This window comes from Cupressus sempervirens, chromosome 5 (assembly GCF_028749045.1).
Source record: "Cupressus sempervirens isolate cs-2001-9-10 chromosome 5, ASM2874904v1, whole genome shotgun sequence".
Classification (NCBI taxonomy): Eukaryota; Viridiplantae; Streptophyta; class Pinopsida; order Cupressales; family Cupressaceae; genus Cupressus; species Cupressus sempervirens.
This window is the reverse complement of record NC_143122.1, coordinates 651,742,116-651,766,907: the sequence shown is the minus strand read 5'-3', so window position 1 is coordinate 651,766,907 and position 24,792 is coordinate 651,742,116. Positions and strand designations below refer to the sequence as shown.

The 24,792-nt window shown below is 36.6% G+C and overlaps 1 protein-coding gene across 3 annotated transcripts in view; it reads right to left on the bottom strand.

The window, feature by feature from the left end:
- APC4 (Transducin/WD40 repeat-like superfamily protein) overlaps positions 1-24,366 on the bottom strand; it is a 316,377-nt gene extending 292,011 nt beyond the window's left edge. For 2 of the 3 annotated variants that reach the window (XM_089832218.1, XM_089832219.1), the window contains exons 1-2: positions 24,096-24,317; positions 22,963-23,074 (exon numbers count right to left, since the gene is read on the bottom strand). In XM_089832218.1, coding sequence (XP_089688344.1) covers positions 22,963-23,074; positions 24,096-24,176 — 193 coding nt within the window. In that variant the 5' untranslated portion in view covers positions 24,177-24,317. Of the gene's footprint in view, positions 1-22,962; positions 23,075-24,095 lie in introns of all 3 variants that reach the window. The other variant, XM_089832217.1, reaches the window with a different exon arrangement.
- Between the last annotated feature and the right edge of the window lie 426 nt (positions 24,367-24,792).

Below are 24,792 nucleotides of genomic sequence, written 5' to 3'. Positions count from 1 at the left end.
CTCTTTGAACGTGGCCAAAGTTTCTGTGTAATCTATTGTATGCAATGAACAACCTACTATAAGTCTTGATATTATTCTGAAACCTGTAATGAAAACTGGAAATTGCAGACGGTGGTTGCAGAGAATAATTGAATATGTCACATTATGAAGCTGTGACTATCTGTGATGTATGGTTGCAATTTGAAGAAGATATAGATAGAGATTCCCATCTCTATATCCATTGCTACCTAGCTTTATATTGTTTTATATATTTTATATATCTTGTACAGACGATCTCTGAATGTAACAGTGACAGTAAGAATATGATGCATCTGCATAGACTCAATTGTCCCTCGTCTCTAGTCCAAAAGACTTTATTTTACATCACATATGCATTCATGGTGGCTATCCATGTAGATTTCCTTTAATGATGATTGTAGTCTTCAGATGGCATTGAAATTTTCTCATCTTTCTTTTTTTTTTTTATTAACACAAGTCCCTGCTTATCATAATCAATGTTCATTACACAGACAATGCTATGGTCCATTCAAATGCCATGATACTGAAATTTGACTATGATGGTTTTTTTTTCATCCGTTATTTCTCATTCGATATCAATTCTATTCTCCACAAATATTTTCCCTTATTTTCTAGTTCTCAATGTAAGCATAAAGAGTTATACTCAAATTAAGGCCCTCTTCACAGTTTGTAATATTACATCTTCAAGCCAGGGATTTATTATATTTGGAGTTGGCTCTGGTACCATGTTAGTTTTAGGATCTCTACAAATGTAATAACATTGTTGTAATTCTATGTGTTTCAATTGCAGATTTCCAAGATATATAAATATATCTTCAAGAGGCATGTCTTGCAAAGAGACATGTCTCTATGGTTATATATATAAATTAATCATTAATTAAAACATTATTAATTATAACATATCTAAATTATATATAAATATATTATATATATAATATAAAGCATATATATATATATATATATATATATATATATATATATATATATATATATATATATATATATATATATATATATATATATATGAGTATGTCTAATTAATGATTGCCAATAACCATAGAAGGATTAACTTTAGGATAGTTCAATCCGACAAAAGCTACAACTTAACAGTTTTAACTATCAATCTATCAAAGTGATTGTAGCTTGGAAAAAGAAGAATTGCAAGTTCAACGCGATACAAAATGTGGTTTGGAATCAAGTAACATGTGAATATTTGAGTTGTAAATGCAAAAATGAGCTTTGTTGGACAAGGTGTATAGTCTTTCTTATCACAAGCATGGGAATCTCCAACCCATGAATTTAGGCCAAAGTCATGGTTCAAACTAATCCCAAGGCAAATGTTTTATAAATCAAGAATGCTTTCTAACCTACATTGCCCACAGATGTGTGCCCAGGCCTAAACCCCCATCCATATTTTTTGGAGGTCCTGCGGACTTAGAGGCATTACTAGGTCATCACCATTTTTCCATAATTCACATGAAATGTCCCTGCAACAAAAAGATGCTAAGGACTAGCGCATGGGACATCTGTCAATCTCAAAGACAATAGGGGACATGTCCTTGAGCCAACAAAATGTCCCCAACATCAATGCTTGCAATTTTAAAAAACACTTTCAATATACAGTGTAATGTTCCCAATTGTGCTGGGGAAATTTTGAGTAAGCCTAGAAGGATTTCCTATGTTTAAACAAATTGTAGGGTCTCTCAGTTGTCATATGGTGGCCTAAGAAGTGTGGTGTAGAGTCTGTGAAAGAGTATGGTGCTTTGGAGATTATTGTACAAGGAGCAACTACAGCATACGAAGGGAAGAGTCATGTATAGATAGCCTGGAATGAGTGATTGTACAGTAGTAGTATGGTGAACCAAGTAGGCTATGGATGTCCATATGGTGGTGAAATGGAAGTCGCACGGCGGGGAGCGTGGAGTACAATGGTTGTACGGTGTGTGGGTGGTAGTTGTACAATAGGGGAAGATGAATAGCCCGTATGGTATGTGTTGTTTAGGCCACGAAATTTGCAGTGGGTCATACAGTATGTACAAATTGAGCTACAACTAGATGCCAAAACAATACATTCACCGAATACGCTAATTAACACTAGTACAAATGTTTCAATCCAATTCCAGGGACATATATATGAATTTGCAAACAAAGATGGTGCACGGATTTTCCAAATCCGAGCAAGTAATATAGAGACGGAATAGGGTGAGGGTTGAATCCCCACCAAAACTGGAATAGCCAAGTAGGGAAGATCTTTCACTTGCGAAATAGCGAACAACAGTGAATCCCAAATGGAATTTGCAGTATAAAGAAATAATTCAAAGACGAATACCAACTACTACCTACATGCCGTGCTTAAATACCCTTCAGAGAAACTACCCGAGGGTTTACCAAGACAAACGATGGCAACACCTACGAAAACACTTAAAATAAAAAAATGGGTTTGTGATATACTAAATCAATCAACCCATAAACAAAGCTTGATTATTTATTTATTTTATGACGAGAACATTGCATACAGGATGTCCCCGCAACCAAGAGATGCCAAGGACTAGCAGCAATGAGTATGATCCTAGCAATGACAATCAAAAAATGAAAGGAAATACAAGTATAGTTGTTAAGAGTGATGAAGATGGTAGTGGACAAACAAACAATTTAAACGTCCTTAAAAAACTTCAGAAAAATATGCAAAGGACCCTTTGAACAAAAAAAAAAATCTCAACTTGTTACAAGTGCGGTTAACAAGGAAACAATTTAGAGGCGACAGAGTGTGGCTTTGTCACATGTATAAGAAAGACATTAGAGGCAGCTATACAAAGGCACAACCACATTTCTTGGGTGTTACAAGCCATGGAGTATAAATATGTCCAAAAATAACATAAAATGAGAAGATAAAGTGTCATTGATTGCACATTGAAGCAAAAAAGGTAGCTCAAGGTGTAACAATGTCGATGACTTCTTTTCCAAGTGCACAACCATATATGCCTATGCCATCCGCAGTTGGTGGTAGTAGTCACAAGAGTAAAGAGGAAGACGAATGGTACCCCGATGTCAAGGGCAATTGAAACTATCTTTAATGTGCAAGTGCAAGATGCTACAAAGCCTTTCATTGCCAATTTCATTTTTGCTAATGTCTTCAAACAAATGATTAGAGATGTAGCCTCTATTGGCCCCTCATCTCAGCCACTAGAAATCATAAGCTATGCAATATAATCCTCGACACAATATTCCATGATTAATTTTCTACTAGAGGATATGAAGCAAACTTGGATGAGGATAAGTTGCTCTATTGTGATGGGCGAGTAGACTAATATCAGACATCAGCCACTCTTAATATCATATTCACATGCCCTGCAATTTCTTATTTTCTCAATTTCATGGATTGTCTAAGGAACTGTACGGATCTAGACTTCTAGTTGAACATTTTGAGAGATGTCATTGAGGAGGTTAGGCACCTATGTGTGCAACTCAATTGGTTTGATGGTGGAGGGTATGCCACTTACTTCATTTTGTTAGTGAGGATGATTGAGGTGCAAGAGCTTATACAATTGATAATAGTAAAATTTAAAGTGGACTAGATAGCCTAACTCAAGCTCTCCTTGAGGAAACTATAGCCATCAAACAAAAGGTCCTGATGACGATTGGTGGTCCATTGTGAGGTAAGACATTGCTGATTATATTAAAAATAAAAAATTAAATTGCTGATTTTTATATTAAACTTCTGATTTTATATTTTGGTTTTATTGTTAGATATTCCAACTTTCAAAGTTTCTAACATATTACTTAACTTGTCAATTAATTCTTTTGAATTTTAAGTCTGCATTTGGTAGATGTGTCTGCTCTTTCATCTCACCTATTGTATAATGTTATTAGATATGTTGATACATACTTTCCTAGCCTTAGAGAAGTATACAAAACATTTGACAACATGCTTCGGAAGATAAAGCAAACAATTTTGGCTAAGGATCCTACTCTAGGATTATATGATATGAACCAAGGGAACAAAGGGTGCCTCCACATGATAATGAAGAGGTTTTAGATGTGCCAACACAAGCCTTTGATAAGATGTATTCAAAAGAGCCTTCAATACTTTGCACACAATTCCTTGACATTGAAATCTTTGTGGTTCAACATTAAGTAAGCTACAGGCCAAATTGGATATAATTAAATTAGCTCAAAATGAGCTATTAGGTGATATAGGACAGATACACCACAATTGAAAATTGTTGCCACTCGTTTTCTTGCACAAGTTGCCAATTTCTCTGCTACAAAGAGAAAACCATCCACATATGGTTTTACTACTCCATCGAGCATTATAGAATTGCCTCTAGACGGGAAAAGGAGCTAGTGGTTGTGCATAGTGCTCTACAGCTTCAAGATTATCAAACTCAAAAGAGTCAACAAACTCCAAATTGACAATGGGATATAGATCCCGAAGATGTGGCCTAGGATGATGAGTAGACATTGAAGGGATCAGACTCTATTGAATAAGGTGGACCATCACATTAAGAACGACTCAAACAACCCTAATTTTGATGCAATACTGGGAGATGCAAATTAAGGGCAGCATTGTACTTCATTTTTATTGTATTTCCATATCATAATATTATTACGATAATAGATACATGTCTACTATTAGTTAATGGTAATCTATTTCTAATCTATTGTAAATATTAGAATGTTTCTAATATTTAGTTAGCTGTTGTTACTTGTTAGCTTTTTTAGCTTTCTTTTAGCTAGAATATAATGTTTCTATTCTTTATGATCATTTCGTAAGGAAACATTGCTTTATTCTTTTGTATATATAGACCTCTTGTTCTCTATTAATAAAAAGCAAATATTTACCAATTACTTTTTTTATGGTATCAAAAGCCAGTGCATTAAATCTTTTCGAAAATCATAATTTCTTTGTCGAAATTATTATTTTCGTAATTATTTTCCATGACTTTTTGCTTCGAAGAGTCCTGGTTAGTATAAGTTGTTTCTATCTAAAAATTCAATTTTCTAAACTGGAAAAACACGATTATTTTTTCTCCAAATTACGTCTGATATATTGCTCGACTAGGGTTTCTTTTTTGTTTGCAAATCGCATTTTTTCGGTCAAATTTTCAGCACATCATGACCTAAACATTGTGTCTAGGGTTTTTCAGGCAAAACTTGCGGTTTTCTGGGCGAAACACACACCAAGCACATGGTCGAATGTCATTATTATTTGCAATCATTCCTTCCCGCATTCAAATGCCTACAGTTGCAAAATCACTTCATTTTTGGAGTTCAATTTCAAACCTCTAGTGCTGTCTCTACCTAAGAGACCCTCTCTATGACGAAGATCGAACAATTTTTTCCTTCAAACTCCATTTTTCTGCAAATCCAACCTTCAATGGCTGCAGACTAGGGTTTTCTTTGAAACCCTAATTTTTGAGCTTGGAAAAAATTTTGATTCCAGATTCTTGGTGGGTTTTTCGACAGCTCAATTGAGTTGTCCTTTTTTCCTAGGTGTCTTGATTTGTGTGCCTCAATTTTCAAGCCAACGGATCCAAAAACTAACAATGTATTCTTTTTGAATTTTTCGAGCTCTCTTTTGGGTAATCCTTCAAATCTTTTGGGTTTTCTGTTTTTTGCCTCAAAAAATGTGCCTTCACAGATTTTCAATTTTTTCATTGAAAAATGTGCCATGGCATCTCTAACAAACATTCTACTCAAGAACAACTCAAAATTCAATGGTCAAAATTATGGCACTTGGAAGCAGCGGATCATAGCAAATTTTGAATATTGGAATACCAATCAAATTGTTTTGGGTGTTACGAAGCATTCGACTGCTCCTAGTACTGATCAAGATACATGGCATTTGAATAATCGAGAGGCAGTGATGCTTCTCAAATTATCCATAGCTGGTGATCAACTCTCTCAGATTCCATCCAACAAGACAGCTGCCGAGATATGGGCACATCTCAAAAGTCTTCATGAGACTTCTGACAAAAGCAAAGCTTTCTTCTTGAAGAACACTCTGTTTTCTATTATCATAGATCAGCAAACCTTGCTCCAAGCTCACCTAAATAGGATTCAGGAAATCCACAATCAATTGCTTGCCATAAGCAAAAAAAGAGAAAGAGGACATTGTGGTTATCACTCTTCGGAATTACCAAAGTCCTATGAGCATTTTTTCGAGGCTCTCAACATCACATCTTCTAGTGTTGATCTGAAGTTCACTAATCTCTACACACTTTTGCTTCAGCAAGATCAATGAAAACAATAGTTCGATAAGAGCTCCACCTCCACCTCCACAGAGCAAGCCTTTGTTGCTAAATCCTTTCAGAAGGATAAAGGCAAGGTTCAACAGTCGTCTCAGCAGAAATCTTCTACTCTAGCTTCAGATGGCTCCCAGAAGAAAAACATTCAATACAACTATTACACAAGTTTGGGCACATGGAGGTTGAATGTCAGAAACGCTTAGCTACACCAATCTAAGCAATCAGGTTCCCAGCCCAAAGTGAATAGTGCAAGGCACACTAAGCATATGAAATCTATCTTTTACACCTTCATGGCTAAAAGACCTACTGATCATGTCAAGTCATCTACCTGGTACATTGATTAAGGTGCATCTCCTCATTTCACCCACCGCAGAGATTGGTTTACTGACTACCATCCTTATTCAGATTCTATTTTTTTTGTGGCAAAGAAGAGTACATTATTGTCGGCAAAGGCAACATTCAAATTCAATCTACTGGGAGGAATCTCATTTTGCTCGATGTGTACTATGTTCTAGGGATGGAACTAAATCTACCCTCAGTCAGTTAGTTATTGCGACATCCTCCACACTTGGATGTCGACTTCAATTCACATCAGTGTACCATGACTGATTGGGCGACTCAGTCTACTATTGCAGTGGGTCTTGAGGGTCGTGGTCTTTTCCAACTTACTGATTCTAGTAATTCTAGGGACTTAACTATGGTAGCTTGGCGGTCTTGTGTTAGCACACTTTGGCATCAATGATATGGGCACTTAAATATGCATTATCTCTCTCAGCTTGCTCGGGATGAGCTTGTCCTTGGAATGCAAGAGATCCAGACTCAGCAGCTTGGAGTTTGTGATGCACACCAAGCTAGAAAGCAACATCATACACCTTTCACAAGTGGCGATTCATGGTGCACTTCTCATATTCTTTGGCTTGTTCATGCCAATATCTGCAGCCCTACTGCCACTTCTATTCTTGGGTCCATGTAATTTTTGTTGTTTGTTGATGATTTCAGTAAAAAAATGTGGGTGTATTTTCTTAAAAAGAAATTTGATGCATTACCTGTATTTCAAAAGTTTAAACCTTTAGTTGTAAAAGAGTCTAGGAAATCTATTATTACTCTTAGATCAGACAATGGGGGGCAATTTTGTTCGAAAGATTTCTCTAGCTTCTTGGATACTCATGGCATAAAACGCCAGTTCACCACACCCTACACCACAACAGATCAGTGTAGTTGAACATCGAAACAAAACAATCACTGAGCTGGCTCGATCCATGCTTGAACATACACATGTTCCGAAGAAGTTCTGGGCAGAAACAGACAACACTACAGTTTATCTTTTGAACCGGTCACCCACAGTGGTGGTCAAAGGTAAAACTCTGAAGGAGGCCTGGTCAAGTCGCAAGCTCAGAATCAGTCACTTGAAAGTTTTTGGCTCCCTTGCTTTTATTTGGATCCCTAAGGTGTCATGCACCAAGTTGAATGCCAAGAGTCAGAAACTCATACTTGTTGGATATAGTAGTCTTTATAAAGCCTACCGCTTGATCGACGCTAAGACATCTCATCTCCTGTATAGTCGTGATGTAGTCTTTGATGAGCAACAAGGACCATTCATGTTTGTTTCTCCTGTTCCTAATCCAAAAGACTAGCCTATGAAGGCTCATGATTTGGGAGTTAGGCTTCCATTAGGTCCACCTGATGGGAGGGCTCCATTAGCTCTTATAGCTCCAGTTATACCAATGATCCCTACACAGACAACTCCAACTTCTCCTGCAAGATCACCTCAATTTGTAGATGTTTCGCCTAAGTTTGATCCAGATTCTTCTAATGAGGAACCTGATCACCAAGCATCTCTTGATACTAATGTTGGTCGTTCTCCTCTCTGGCCTAAGTGGTGGGCTAAGACACTTGTTGATCTTCGTGATGATGAGCTCATTGATGGGAGAACAGCTCAAACAAAGAGCAAACCTACAGAGTCTGTTAACTTTGCTCTCGTGGCCAACATTCATTGTGTGTTTGAAGTTTGAACCTCAAACATATTTCGAGGCTAAAGGAATTCCAAAATGGGAACAGGCCATGACATTTGGACACCAGAGCCTGTTGAAGAATAACACCTGGGTCCTTTCTGATCTTCCACCAAGAAAGAAACCTATTGGTTGCAAATGGGTTTACAAAATCAAATACAAATCTGATGGTACTTTGGATAAGTACAAAGCTCATTTAGTTGCGAAGAGTTTTTCTCAATGTCAAGGCATTGATTATGAGGAGACCTTTGCTCCTACTGCAAAAATGAGCACAATCAAATTAGTCCTAACCGTAGAAGCCTAATTTGGTTGGAAGGTCCATCAGATGGACGTCAAGAGCATTTTCTAGAATGGTGATCTCCATGAAGAGATCTACATGACACAGCCTCCTGGTTTCAAGGTTGCTGATAAAGACCATCAGATTCTCAGATTGGTGAAAGCTCTCTACGGCTTGGAGCAGGTCCCTTGGGCATAGTACATAAAAATTGATAAGTACAAAGTTCGGTTAGTTGCAAAGGGTTTTTCTAAACATCAGGGCATTGATTATGAGGAGACCTTTGCTCCTACTACAAAGATGAGCACAATCAGATTAGTCCTAGACATGGTAGCTCAGTTTGGCTGGAAGGTCCATCAGATGATGTCAAGAGTGCTTTCCTTAATGGTGATCTCCATGAAGAGGTCTACATGATGCAGCCTCCTGGTTTCAAGGTTGTTCGTAAAGACCATCATGTTCTTAGATTAATGAAAGCTCTCTACGGCTTGAAGCAAACCCCTTGGGCATGGTACATAAAAATTGATAAGTACCTTAGTGATCAAGGCTTCAAGAAGAGTTCTTCATACTTAAATTTGTACATCAAGACTACTGACAGTGACATCATCCTTCTAGTTATTTATGTGGATGATCTGATCAACACTAGCAGTTCGACATCTTTGATTCAAGGAATCAAACAAAATTTATACCAACCTTTTGATATGACTGACCTTGGGCTCATGCATTATTGCCTAGGTGTTGAGGTTTGGCAATAGTCTTCTTGTATATTCATTTCTCAGTCCAAATATGTCGGGGCTTTGTTAGACAAATTATCTATGCAGGATTGCAAGCCAGCATCTACACCCATGGAGGAAGGCCTCAAGTTATTAGCCAAGTCTGATTCTCCTCCCATTGATGATACTACATATAGGCAACTAGTAGGCAGCCTCATCTACCTCTTAGCTACTAGGCCCGACATCAGCGTCGCAGTTAGCTACAGCTCATGCTTTACGACAGCTCCCAAGGCTCGTCATTGGATGGCCGCAAAGTGTGTGCTTCGTAATGTGAAGGTCACTTCACATTATGGGCATCTTTACTCTCGAAGTTCTAATCCTAGATTCAATGGGTTCACAAATTCAGATTGGGCAGGCTCTATTGATGATAAGAAGTCAACTTCTGGATATGTGTTCAGTTTGGGATCCGGTGTCATCACATGGACCAATAAGAAGCAGCAAGCAGTTTCTCTTTCCTCTATAGAGGCCAAATATAGAGGGACTATTAAGGCAGGATGTGAAGTTGTTTGGCTTCGTCGGATGCTTGGGGATATGAAGATGTCACCAGCAGGACCGACTACTCGCTTTGTTGATAACAAAGGCATTATCAAGTTAGCCCGAAATCTAATCTTCCATGAACAAACCAAGCATGTGGATGTTTATTGTCACTACATATGACAGCTGGTTGAAAATGGGACAGTAGATTTGCAGTCTGTTCCTACTACAAATCAGACTGCAGACATTCTCACCAAGCCTCTTGGTTCTAATAAGTTTGTCAAATTCAAAGGACAGCTTGGTGTTGTGGATAGATTAACCATTAAGGGAGGGTATTACGATAATAGATAAATGTCTTTTATTAGTTAATGGTAATCTATTTGTAATCTATTGTAAATATTAGAATGTTCCTAATATTTAGTTAGTTGTAGCTATCTGTTAGCTTTTTTAGCTTTCTTTTAGCTAGAATAGAATATTTCTATTCTTTACGATCGTTTCCTAAGAAAACACCATTTAGTGTTTTGTATATCTAGACCTCTCTGTCTCTGTTAATAACAAGCAAATATTTACCAATTACTTCATAATAAATATGACATATATGGCAGTAGTGTACCCTTTGACCATTTTCTTGTAAGTTTATAACTTGAATGTTATTTTTTAATATCACGTACATATTGACAATGATTTCTGAATTTTGAATGCATATTTAATACTGACAATGAATTTTGAACACAAACATTATATGTTAAGACTCTATAATGCATGTATGTATGATTTATCCATGTTTTCAAATGAAAATTAAAAACTTCCCTATATATTTCAGATTTTCCCTATATTTTATACAGTCATCACCTTTGTCATCCTCTATATCTGAAAAATGACTCGAAAAATCAAAGACACAAAATGCACCCCTGACTCGAAAACTGGGGGTAATGTGGTTGCTGACTTGTTGCATGAGAGTTTTGGCACAATGGCATCTCATTACATGACAGTCCTGAGTTGGAAAGCGCCACTGCAACACCAAAATCATTTTCTAAGGACCTCTAACATTAGAGTGTTTTGAGAGTGTTTTGAGTGCTAAGGGTAAACTTATGTCTTACCTATGATGATAAGGCATATAATCTGCAGGACATTGAGACAAAATCACATATCAGGATCACTTTCCATGCATAAAGTTGTCACTTCAGACAGTCCAATATTACAGATAGATTGTTTCAATGAAGTCCACAAATCAGAATTTCTATTTCGGGAAGAAAAAAATGCATTTTTTACTTCTTTTTCTTTGTCCCAATTTGGGAAAATCACAACTTTCTATTTTTAAAAAGTTAATTTTGTTTATTCTATTTCTTTGGCAAAAGCAAATGGATTACTGAAGCAAAAAGTAACCAGAGCAATATCAAGCTTTGTCCCATGAAAACAGAATCCAAAAACATGAAAGAAAGTGAGAAATTGAATGAAAATCAATGTTATAAAATGAAAAAATGGAATAATATTTTTAGAAATTCGAAGCCATGAATTAATCATTTGAAAATTGGCATTGACAGCCCATAAATTTCCAAAAAAGCAAATGGGCGCCCAAACTCAATCAAGCACCAAAATGGCATATTTATCTTGCTCAATTGAAGATTGAAACAAAAGAAAAAGTAGCAGTCAACTTAGTATATAGGCCCAAGGGAAGATAAGAAAAATAAAGTATAATTAAGGAGGAAATTCGATGAATCTAACTCCATCATTTAAAATGACACCCAAGCCCAAGATTGAGGATCATTTGAAGAAAATTAAAGAAAAATCATAGACCCTGATTCAAATGGATGCTCAAGAGGAGAAACAGAAATGCAAAGCAAACATTATTTTCGAAAATGAGGATACAAATACTTTTCAAACTGTTTCTTTGAAGCTTCGAGCTGTTGCAGCCAGAAATCTATAGATGCGTGTCATGTACACATACAATGCAATGAAAGTTGATGCCAGACTTAAGCTGTGAGATTGTCATAAAAGTTCAAGGTCAATCAAATTATTGTATTCGTGCATACAGTGAGAAGTTGAAGCTTGCTAGTGCTGCCACGATTTCCATTCAAATCCTATTCCATGTCTCATAATCATTCAAGGAAGAATCCAATTAATAATAAGATCTCTCTTAACTTTGTGTGGCATGAATGTTCAAATATATGCAGCAGGTTTGAATGTGTTTTGACAATTAATTGTCGTCGTCCATTCTTCTAGATGATGTTTTCATGTATTACGTTATTCCTGTCCGATATTTAGGATATTCAGTATAAATTATTGAATTAATTGAAACCAGTTGCATACAAATTATTGTTAACATTTATGTGGATTATTTGGTAAAAGAAAAATTCTAAAGAAAACATCCTAGGGTGATATTACATGGAGCCTACTCCTTTTCCAAAATCTATTTACAATTTAGCTCTCACAAGGTCCACTTGTGTGAAGAAGATATTCCTATGATTGTCTTCCACACTCATGAAGACCATTATGGTTTTTGGCTGTCATTTGGCTTTACTGTTTGCTTGTTTACATTTGATGAGCAAGATCTTTCAACCCCTGCTAAAGAAATTCATTCTAGCATTCTGTGATGACATTCTTATCTACAACAAACTAAGGAAGAGCACCTCCTTCACCTTGATTGCACACTCTAACATCTCTCCAAAAACCAGCTATGTGCAAAGCATTCCAAGTATTACTTTGGCAACAAGAAGTTAGATATCTCAGGCATATTGCTTACGCTGAAGAGTCCAGGTCAACCCTACAAAAAATTAAAAAACGTAAAGAATTAACCAAAACTCAAAACCCTCAAATAACTTAAGGGGTTTAAAGTCTCCTTGTCTATTACAATAAATTTGTTCTGGACTACAATCAAACTCGTTCTTTATTAACAACCATTTGAAACTAAAACCCATTTTTATGGTTGGAGGCAACAGACAAGGCCACAATTTCCTCAAACCTGTTATGTGCATTGTGTCTGTGCATGCATTGCCCAACTTTTCCAAACCCTTTACCAATGAAAATGATGCTATGGACAGTGTCATTGGAGCCACCTTATTGAAAGAGAATCACCCACTAACTTTACCAATCAGGCACTAGCCAAACAAAATCTTGCCAAATCATTCTATAAAAAGGACATATTGGCAATTCTTTATCTAGTCAGATGTCACTTTGACATCAAAACAGATCATGATAACCTCAAGAGCATAGCTGTTGTATTTCAAGAACATGGAACATTGTGTGCTTTATCCTTACCTCCTTCCAATCAATTGCAAACAATCCAACGCACTACGAAAATTCGGCAACTCCAAAAAAAAAAATATGATCCCTTAACTAAGACCAATTATACTTGTGATGGAGACTAATTGCACTAGAAAAATTGCATTCCTTCTATAAATTCTACTCTTTGGATCCCACTATTTGTAATAACCCTCAATAGGCTATATCTTTAACAAACATCAATTTGCTTTTGGTAATCAACAGTTTGATATTATGTCAAACATTTGGCAAGCAAATTATTATCACTCAATAAATAATGCTTTAAATTCACAGCCAGCTGCTCACAATTTTAATAGATTAAGTTGTTACCAATTTGGACAAATGAACACCACTAAACAATTCAAAAGTAATTCTATAATTGATGGCAATGCTACTAATATCCAATTTAAAAATTGACTTCTAAAAATTTACAAGAATGCAATAATGAACCTGGAAATTGACTTCTAATAGATGAAATATGGATTGCAGCTCTCAAGAAATAATCCAATTTACTCGTAGGTTCAAAAATACATGCTCCTTGCTTATAATTGCAGATGCTCTAAAACCTGATTGCTGCCCTCCAATAATTGGTTGCAGCCTTCCACAAAGTCTGAAATCGCTGCCAAATATAGGGATGATAGTCACAGTACATTCGTCATTAACCACGCCAAACAGTCGACAATAATGGCATTCCAAATCACAAATTCTCCAGCCACAATGAATTCTCAGGTACAATACATACAGTCAGAAAATACTATAATTTAATTAAGACAATTCTCATAATTAATTCACAATACCTTAGCTATGAATTACCATGCACTTCTTAATTCCAAACCCTTATACTTCAGCAAGGGCAAAGAAATCAGCAAATTCAGAAAATCTTCGCATGCAACAAAAGAAAATAATCAATCGGATGCTTTACTCATCAAATGGGCTCATATTTATAATCTCCAAATGGCACAAAGTTTCCCAGATGAACTTCACTTAAGAAGCTTCTCACACACAACATTAAAACATAATAAAGTGTCATTATAAACTAATTTATTGATTGCTTTTGGTTTCGAAAATGACCTTTTCCACCATAACTTCAAATTCTAGCATGTAAGGCCATTGTTTCTTGTTCTCGTGATTTAAAACTTTTCGTCCCGATTCCAACGAGCTATGATAATGAGGTGACCAACCAACAACACTAACAAAAATAGCAACCTCAGCGTATTTAGATGAATAATAATAATAATTCCCCCGTCTTGCGAAAACAATTGAAGAAGCATTAGAATCGAAATCTAACAACACCAAAGTGATCCTAATGATGAAAGACGATGAATAAACCTAACGGCGTGACTTAGTATTAATAGACCCTCCCTCCAAGATTCTTGGAGCCCAAACCGGAAGCTCAAAATAAAAACTAACAACGTCCTCCAACTCCTCTGACTCAACTGAGCTCATTAGAACCAACAGATTGACTTACTATAAATAGTAAGTCCTTCAAACGGAGCCAAAACACACCATAGGCTGCTAGAAAGCCTATAATCACACAACTAGGACCCTCATATCCTATTGTCAACTCATGAGGGTCACAATGGTGAACTGACCTGGCCAACTGCAGGAACCTGCTAAAAATAGGGACATTACAGTCCCTCCCTAAGATTGCTTGTCCCCAAGCAATCCTGGAGCAAAATGGACATCACAATCCACCTAGATCCCAATGGTAGAACTGCGTACTATCCCTGTTGTGCACAAACAACTCCTGTAGCACCAACACCCAAATAACGGACATCAACATCAAAATCACTTAAAACTGACCCGAGGCGCTGATGAAGCAACAACTCATCGAAACTCAACCCAACTAAAATACCAACTCTATCCACACCTGAGTCCCCATCAAACTAATACTCATACCCAACTGCACTGTGGAGATGGTAACAAGCATAGGTACCTGAAACACTACCTCCAACTCCAACCTCTGCCAAACTATCCTGGGTGTGTAGTTACTACAAGGGGTCTAATTTGCAGCTATCAATCCCATCTATAAAAGATGGTGCTAACAACCCATCCCATAATGGATGGTATGAAACTGGAGCCAACCCACACCGACGTGAAACCAAATCCTCTACCTGTGGGTCAAAATAAAAATGATGAGCACTCCTCACAGCGTAGTGGTGATAAAAACTCCCAATCTCTATCAAGGGCTCATCGTCATCAAACTCGGAATCAAAAGATGGCTCCAATCTTTGACTCCGAACTATTGGTCGGGCAGGATCTTGGGCAACCTTCTCAGCAAACCCAACCTCAAAATCTCTGGGGGGAAGCATAGTAGAGAAAGTCTATACAATCTTTCCCACCAACCTTTGAATAGCACGAAAGTCTCGGATGAGAGTACCCTCAGACACTCTGTATGAATCCTCCCTCACATCTGAACTCCCCAATAGATACTCCATGAAGGACTTTGTGCAGTAGAAATTATATGTGGAAGCATCAACCTGCTCCCTTGCGACCAACAGTTGATCCCTCTGAAAATGTGGCACTACCATCTGTCCAATGGTACCAATTGTATGAAATGAAGAAATAGGTCCGCTTCTGGCAGAAGGAAGCAAATCACATGAGAGCTCATCTCCCCTAATGCTCTCACCTTCTCTGTACCTACTGCACCCATATGTTGGACGAATGTGTCGGCCACATCATCACATCCCTCATCCCCAACTGTGAAAGCAAACTCACCACCAACCACAATATATAACTGAACAGGGTCTAGGGCTAATGTCGACTATACCCGTTGTAACTCCATAGTAATCTCATCCAATTGTGACTACGACTCTTGAAGAACCAACTGAGTATATTGAAGAGAGTCCACAGTCACCTCAAGCTCCTAGGCAAGCTCAGCTACCTCCTCCTCTTTCCCTAACAACATCTCATAACAGGTGCCACCCCACTCCAGAAGGTAATCCCTATCAGCAACTAACTAAGAGTAACTATGCTTCAAGATCCTAACAACCTCTTGAAGCGTATGAACCTCTGCTAGGGAAATACTACTATCACCGTGCTCATCTAACACAAGAGCACCCAACCAGATGTAGCTAGCATCTGACGAATAGCATCATGATGCTCAAGAACTGAAGAAATGCCACTATCACTCACCTTCAGCTGACAAGTCACATGATGCCTTTGTAACCCCTGCCTCTTATGTAACCTCTCTATCTTACTAATTGCACTGTGATAGGAAACCGAATCAGAACTACCCAACACAAGATCACTCACTGCATGTGTGTTATTGACCTTGCACAACTTTGCATCCAAGATACAACTACTATGTACCTCAATCAACTCCTCATCTAAAGAAATGAAAGCCCTCACAATATCAATATCCCCACATGTTTCAACTTCCACCTGAAAAAATAGATCTTATAAACACTGATCCTGGGACCCATTCAAAATCTCCTCAGAGTCATTAGCTAATACCTAGCAAGGGATATCATACCCGGTGCAGCTCATAGCATCATCAAATGTGTCCATACTATCTGCATCCACATCTCCTAATAAAGCCTCAACTGTTGACACCTGATACTGCACACATGACTCAACGTCAAGTTGTGAATCAATAACACTAGAGCATGAACCCACATCTACTGACTCCACTGTAACATACAAATCACCAACATCACGGTTGGGGGACTCAATACATGCATTGGTCCTGCTTGAGGAAGCAACTGCCTCCTATACTGGAGCAACACTATGATAACTCACATACAAATCTCCAATAATAATCCCCTCCTTGAGGGAGCCAAAAGTGTCAGTAGTAAAAACTGCATCAACTATCTCTGCACTAGTTGCAACAACAACTCTAGGAGCCTCAACCTATTGAAGCTCAATGCCGCTATCCACCAAGGGCACTGACACATCTACTGATCTCTGTGAAATGAGTCCATCATGAATACTGCAACTAGAACTAGCAGGTGCTATACTAAATACAGGTACACCTGCATCATAGACACCTGTCGAGAAAAACTCAAGCTTCCTTCCTTGCAACCTCGATGCCGACCTTCTGAAGGCTGAAACCATATACCTCACTATCCTGTCAACCGTCTCTGGATTCGACAAGCTCTCTGACATCCTTTGCTGATGAAGCTTAATTTTTTCGATACTCTCTCTCAAAGAATTTAATTTGTTGCTATCTTCCTCACTATTCTGCCAGCTCCCAAAACTAATAGGCTTCCTGTATCTATCCATAGTTGGAAATAACAAGAGTGTTGATCACTCCAATCACAACAGAAGATCTGAAATAATTAATATTTTCCTACCTCACAGGATGGTAGGAAACTACTCTGATACCACTGTAATAACCCTCAATAGGTTATATCCTTAACAAACATCAATTTGCTTTTGCTAATCAACAGTTTGATATTTTGCCAAACATTTGGCAAGTAAATTATTATCACTCAATAAATAATGCTTTAAATTCATAGCCAACTGCTCACAATTTTAACAGATTAAGTCCTTATCAATTTGGACAAATAAATACCACTAAACAATTCAAAAGTAATTATATAATTGACGGCAATGCTACTAATATCCAATTTAAAAATTGACTTCTAGAAATTTATAAGAATGCAATAATGAACCTAGAAATTGACTTCTAACAGATGAAATATGGATTGCAGCTCTCAAGAAATAATCCAATTTACTCGTAGGTTCAAAAATACATGTTCCTTGCTTATAATCGCAGGTGTTCTAAAACCTGATTGCTGCCCTCCAATAATTGATTGCAGCCTTCCACAAAGTCTGAAATCACTGCCAAATATAAGGATGACAGCCACTGTACATTCCTCTTTAACCACGCCAAACAATAGACAATAATGGCATTCCAAATCACAAATTCTCCAACCACAATGAACTTCCCAAATACAGTACATAACAGTTGGAAAATACTATAATTTAATTAAGACAATTCTCAAGATTATTCACAATACCTCAGCTGTGAATTACTAGGCACTTCTTAATTTCAAACCCTTATACTTTAGCAAGGGCAAAGAAATCAGCAAACTCAAAAACTCTTCATAGGCAACAAAAGAAAATAATCAATCAAATGCTTTACTCATCAAATGGGTTCATATTTATAATCTCCAAATGGTACAAAGTTTCCCAAATGAACTTCACTTAAAAAGCTTCCCACACACAAAATTAAAACATAAGAAAGTGTCATTATAAATTAATTTATTAATTGCTTCTGGCTTCAAAAATGACCCCACCATAACTTCAAATTCTGACACGTAAAGCCACTATTTCTGGTTTCCATGATTTAAAACTTTTCGTCCTGATTCCAATGAGCTATGATATTGAGGTGACCAACCAACAACACTAACAAAAATAGCAACCTTAGCATATTTAGATGAATAATAATAATTCACCCGTCTTGCAAAAACAATTGAAAAAGCACTAGAATCGAAATCTGACAACACCAAAGTGATCATGATGATGAAAGATGATGAATGAACCTGACAGGGTGACTTACTATAAATAGAGGCTCCCTCCAAGATTCTTGGAGCCCAAACTAGAAGCTCAAAATAAAAATTGAGAGCATCCTCCAAATCCTCTGACTCAACTGAGCTCATCAGGACCAACAGATTGACTTACTATAAATAGTAAGTCTCTCAAACGGAGCCAAAACACACCATAGGTTGTTGGAAAGCCTATAATCACACAACTAAGACCCTCAAATCCTATTGTCAACTCAAGAGGATCGTAATGGTGAACTGACCAGGCCAACTGCAGGAACTTGCTAAAAATGGGGACATTACACTATCACAAGAATTGCATGTGTCCTCTTTTGTTTGGCATCCTAGGTTCATAGACATAAATGGATAAAACACGCTTTCTAGAAAGGTTTATAAAAGGACATCAAAACAATTATTAAAATATGTAATTTTGCTAGCCCCAAAAAGATGTAATTGCTTGGACTCCGAAGACTCTACAACCATTATTGATTCTTCCAACAATATGGTCCACCATGTCCATGGATTTACTAAAGGATTACCTATTGCAAGCAACAAATCGATCATTTTAGTGGTGATTGGCACTGTCTTCCAAATATGCCCACTTTCCACTTCTATGGCATGAAAACTTCCATTGTCTATAACAATGACTCCATCTTTACCTATCACTTTACAAAGAATGCAATTAAAGATGAGCTAAGCATATCACCAGAACAAAGATTGTGTCTTTACTAAAATATGCCCATGTCTCCAAATATGCCCACTTTTGTTCTTTGGTTCTTTTGCATCCCACCTATATATATTATTGCCCAAGTATTCCTTCACTGCATGTTCCACCTCCATGGTATACAAATTTCCATTATTTAAAAACATGACTACACCTTCACTAATCACTTTACAAAGAAAGCAATTAAAGATAAGCTAAGCATATCACCTACAAATCGATGGTTGAACAAAGATTGTCAATAAGTTTCAAGACTAATTTGCGTACGTTCAATTTAGAGTGACAAATAAACTGGACTAGACGATTGCCCCTTACAAACTGGCAATACACTACCTCCTATAATTCTACCACTAAAATGACACAAAGTTGTCTATGCCCAATCTTCACCATCTCTTCCCTTCTACTTTCTTAGCAATTCCAAAGTGTGTTGTTGACTCCACTCTCAGCAAGATGAGTCTCTTCTCATAAACCTATGAAACAATAAACGAATCAGCGTTCAATGCAAATTCACTTATGGGGACATGACTTTCCTACATCTGCAATCATATAAACAAAAGTCCCTCAAGCCTATTGGCAAACAAAATTTAGCACCCAAATTCCAAGGACCCTTTTGAATACTAAAAAGGATGTGGGCAAAGTGGCTTACAAGTTAGATCATCCTCCTCCTAAGCTGCATCCTTTTTTCTATATCTTCTGTATAAAGAAAGTCCTTGGGTGAATTGGATAAAAAGGATGTATCACCCAACCAAGAGGCTACTTTGGACTATTGATTGCTCTCACTCAATAAATGCATCGTCAAAGAAATTTAATCCAATTATGAGAACTGCAATAAGAAGACCTACTTGGTGATCTCTCCACTAGCTTCAACAATAGTTTTCTCAATTCAAGTCTTGTAGACAAAGTTTTCCAAATGGAGATAGATGTTAGGATCCCCACGTACTAACTATTTGAAAACATTGTAATAATCATTAGTCGATATTACATTGTGTGAATTTATTCCACAGCTTGCAAATCGCTTTATATTAGAATTATTTATTGATGTTGTAATAAAGCAAATATCATCTTCTGACCATATTTTGTAATAGAGTTCTTCTCTCAAGGAGCTTGCCTCCTTCAAAAGCAGCCCATGATTATTTATATCAATATAAGCACATTTGCAGCTATTTTCTGAGCAATATGTCCTCCTTACATATTTGTTTTGTTTGTTAATGTTTTGTGAACACCGCATCACTTCTTTTCTTGTAGTGTATCATTTTCCAAGGTGAGACAGTATTCTCTTAGCCCCTAGGCTGCCCCAAGTAGCCTCCCAAATAGTGAGGCATGTGCTTAAATGATACAGCATATGAGAACATCACTAATGACATCACAAATATAAATTATAATCTTTTCAAAATAGACATCACAAGATGCCCACCAACAAGTACTAAATTTTGTTGCATGCGAAGTCCCAATGTCCTAAAAGTGATGAGATACAGCTTGTACCTTTCATACAATGGATGAGATCAATTATTTCTGCGAGCTAAGTGAAATGCTTTAACAATAAATTCTTAAGTATTATTATATTAGAGGTTTTCAAAAAAGCATTGCCTGCTTGGTATATCATTATAAATTTATATGATGCTCTTTCTCGAAAGCAATTCTTCCAATATCTGCATGCTTAGGAGATGGACATTCATGACAAACCTTATATGAAACAAACGTTGACCTCTATCTTGCAATACATAGGTAATGTGAAGAAAATATGTTAGATGTCAGCAATGATCTATAGAAAATATTATATGTAAAATATATTATATATATTAGACATTATATATATATAATAAATAAATATATAAGTACACATTAGTGGGTTTGTCTAATTAATGATTGACCAATAATCATAGAAGAATTTCTCTACATCAATTTAATCTTACTAAAGCTACAACATTAACACTCCCTCATAGCTAGGGAGGATTGTTATAGAACACATTACGTTCTCAAGTATATAGAGAGATATCATTTCAATAAGATATTCTTAGAATGACATATTTAATGATATCAACATCTATCCATCAACTTGGATGTAATCTTTCAATATCATTCCGAAGTATGATTCAAAAAGAAATATCAATCACATGATATTCATCATGCTTATATTCTTTTGGTATGTGCACTGGCATCAAAAATCCTTGATGCGTACCAAGAAAATATGTTATATTCTAGTAAGATTTGAGTTATCTAATTTCCAAAACTTCAGGACAACAACTTAATGAAGTCAATCAGATAACTAGTAATCAACATGTCATGAACTCTATCATGACAAGTATCGTGATCTCCAGCATTTCAAGACAGCAAATTAATGTAGTTTGATCATCATACGTTCATTATCATGACTACCAGCACTTCGGGACAGCAACTTAATGTAGTCTGTCATGGTAACAGGTCAAGCTATCAATAAGATCGTCACATTGCAATAGCAACCCTCTAAATGTGTGTGTTTGTGCGTGTATATGAAAGATCGTCACCTTTCATGACATAATTCTAAATGTTTGAGTAACCATAAATTTCAAATTCTGCAATGTCCATTTTTGGGGACTTTATCAAATTAAAGACACATCCATTTAATATTAAAATTGACTTATGAAAGCATAATACAAATTTATAAGAAAGGGTCAATTTAATATTATAAAGTGGGTAAATAAAAGTGACAAAGGAAGAATAAGACGGAAAGACGGGAAAAAGGAATTGAAAGGTCGCAGCTTTGGGCAACAAGAGAAGGAAGGCTTCATTCATTTGGACATGCTTGGATTTGAGATTGAATTTCTAGTTTCTCTTGAAGAAACATTAGGAGAGATTACATCTTCCATTTCAGACCTGGAGAAGCAAACCTTCAGGCCATTTTCTAGGTGGATTAGACGTAGCCACACTTCATCATTCGTAGTGGATTCACATCAGAATTAAGATTTGAGAGTACCGGTGCATTTAATGTTTATTTCCAATCTGACTGTGTTTCTGTGTTTAGAATTGGACTTAATGTTTGTTTCTGCATTGCTCTTGTATAATGAGGAATTTGTATCGATTTGCTGGTTATGAAATTGTATTGCTGAAGATCATAATACTGTAGTAATTTTGAAAGTCTTGTATATGAGCATTTGTTGTTTTAGTCTGAAAGTTTAATGCATTGCTTGCATACAAGTACAAGATTTCAAGAAAGTTACTTTCTCACTAATATAATTTATAAAAACAATTTGCATCATTCAACATTTCCCAGTTCATAGTTCTACATAGAACTGTAATCTCATATTTTCACAAATCAACCAGCTTGCTTATGAACCTAATGCTTTAAGTATTGCTGCTTGCATGACTGTCTAAACTTACAAATACTAAGAAAGTGTTTTTTTGTTTTACAACTGATGTAACTACTTTAAAACAATTTCTATCCATTCAAATTTTGCCAGCTTATAGTTACATAGAACTCCATTCTCATATTTGCAAGAGGCTGTAATGTAAGGATTATGAGGCCACTCATTAGTATGACCTGGGCTCAAAATCATCAAACTACGATAAGGGAGGCATATCCCCCATAGGCATGTAATGAAATAACTACGGTGTACATTCAAATTTTAAGCATCCAAATTTAAAAGGATGCCGAGGAGCCTGACCCAATAGTACCAAACAAAACAAAAAATGCTTCTTATAAAATTAAGGGAGGCAATAACCTGGAGAAATAGTCCATAGCTTGTCCCAATTTAGACGGTGCAAAACAACTTTACCCTCTTCTGTAATCATCGCTAACAAGTCCTTGTCTGGGTGCCATTCTGCTTTCTCCACCTGAAAAACACGATAATTGTAAAAAGAAGGCTTGCTTGGGCTGCAACATATGTTATGAAAACTTGATAACAGTAGAGATGATAACTGAAATTTATACATAAAATAAATACTGAACAAGCAACAATATCGCGATAGGAAGAACGTTTTCATATTGCAAAACATACATATGTAATTTAAACTAATTGTTAACAACCACTAGCGGTCAAAATCAATAAAGGAGATGACTAAAGTACATACTCCGGAAAGTTCATAGTAATGGCAGAGCCTAGAGCTCACTAGATTAATACAAAATTGAAATAAAACTAAAACCAGAAAACAACAAAAAGCTCCGCAGATGGAAAAACACAAAACAACTTATCCCAACACTACAATACGTTGAAAAAACAAATAGTCACTTTCCTTGAATTCAATGTTATCGTGAAGCTGTTTAAATTTAAAAGTGTAAACACCCAAGGCCATAGCCATGGGGTAAAATAACACTTCATCCATAGTAAAAGTCTATTGAGATACAGATAACACAGAACAACAATGGGCATCAATGCCACTAAATCTCCCTCATTCCTTTCATTGCTCTATATAAATTAGTAAGTAAACAAAAACATTTAACGTTTCAACTTCCTCGCCGCAAGTGAAGCCAACAGAGCAGCATAAAATATGGATAACTGGAAAACTAACACAATTAACTCTTCATCTTCATCAAAATTTCGGGAAAGGAAATGAATAGCACACCCATAAAAGACGAACCAAAAAATACATTAGTCAAATAATATTGTAACGGCTGCTGCAGCAAAAGAAAAACCCTTAAACCTCAAGGAAAACCCAAACTGAGATTTTATTTAATATGTCAACCGGCAGCAATGATAATTGCGGTGCTTGACTATTGTGTACATGAACGTTAACAAATAACTACAAATACATACTAGTCAGGAAATGTGTATTTCTGTAACAAGTTTTTATATCGTGTAGCGACAGAGAAAAGGATCAAACTGCATAAAAACAAGCAAAAAATGAAATGCAGTACCTGAGAAGGAACAGGCTTGTCTTGAAAAAGATTAAAACATTGAGCGATCATCTCTTCGTCTGTTTCCATGCTTTCAGACATCTTACAAACTCAACGAAAAAAGTTACGAAAATTGGAAATGTTTGAGTAATTCCGTTGAATGCAAAGATGCAGAGTGACTGCGTTTGAAGGAAGAGGGAAAATATTTGATCTATTTAGTTGGGATGTTTGTTCCTGCCTTCAAATGACAAATTATTCCTGTGATTCAAGGTTTGAGGAACTTTCATACATCAAATTAATTTCAAGAGATGATCCTGCCTTCAAATGACAAATTATTTCCGTTATTAAAGGTTTGAGGAACTTTCATACATAAAATTAATTTCAAGAGGTTTTCTTTACAACTGAAATAGTTTATGTTTTACATTCAATGGGCCCTTGGTCTAATGGTGAAGTTGAATGGCTCACAAAGAAGGATCAAGTATTGCTGAGAACAAGGCTGACATCATAAGGGATGAGGTTGAGATCGTGTCCCGAACGATGCTCTGACATCATAAGGGATGAGGTCGAGATTGTGTTCCGGGTGATTTTGTCAACATGGATGCCCCTCAGCCCTTGGCTCTAAGCCGAAGAGGTTTCAAGCATGAGTGGGCCCATATTAGGTCCCTAAATCATATATTCAGTGGCCTTCACTAGCTTGTAACTCCTTTGTGCCTCGTTG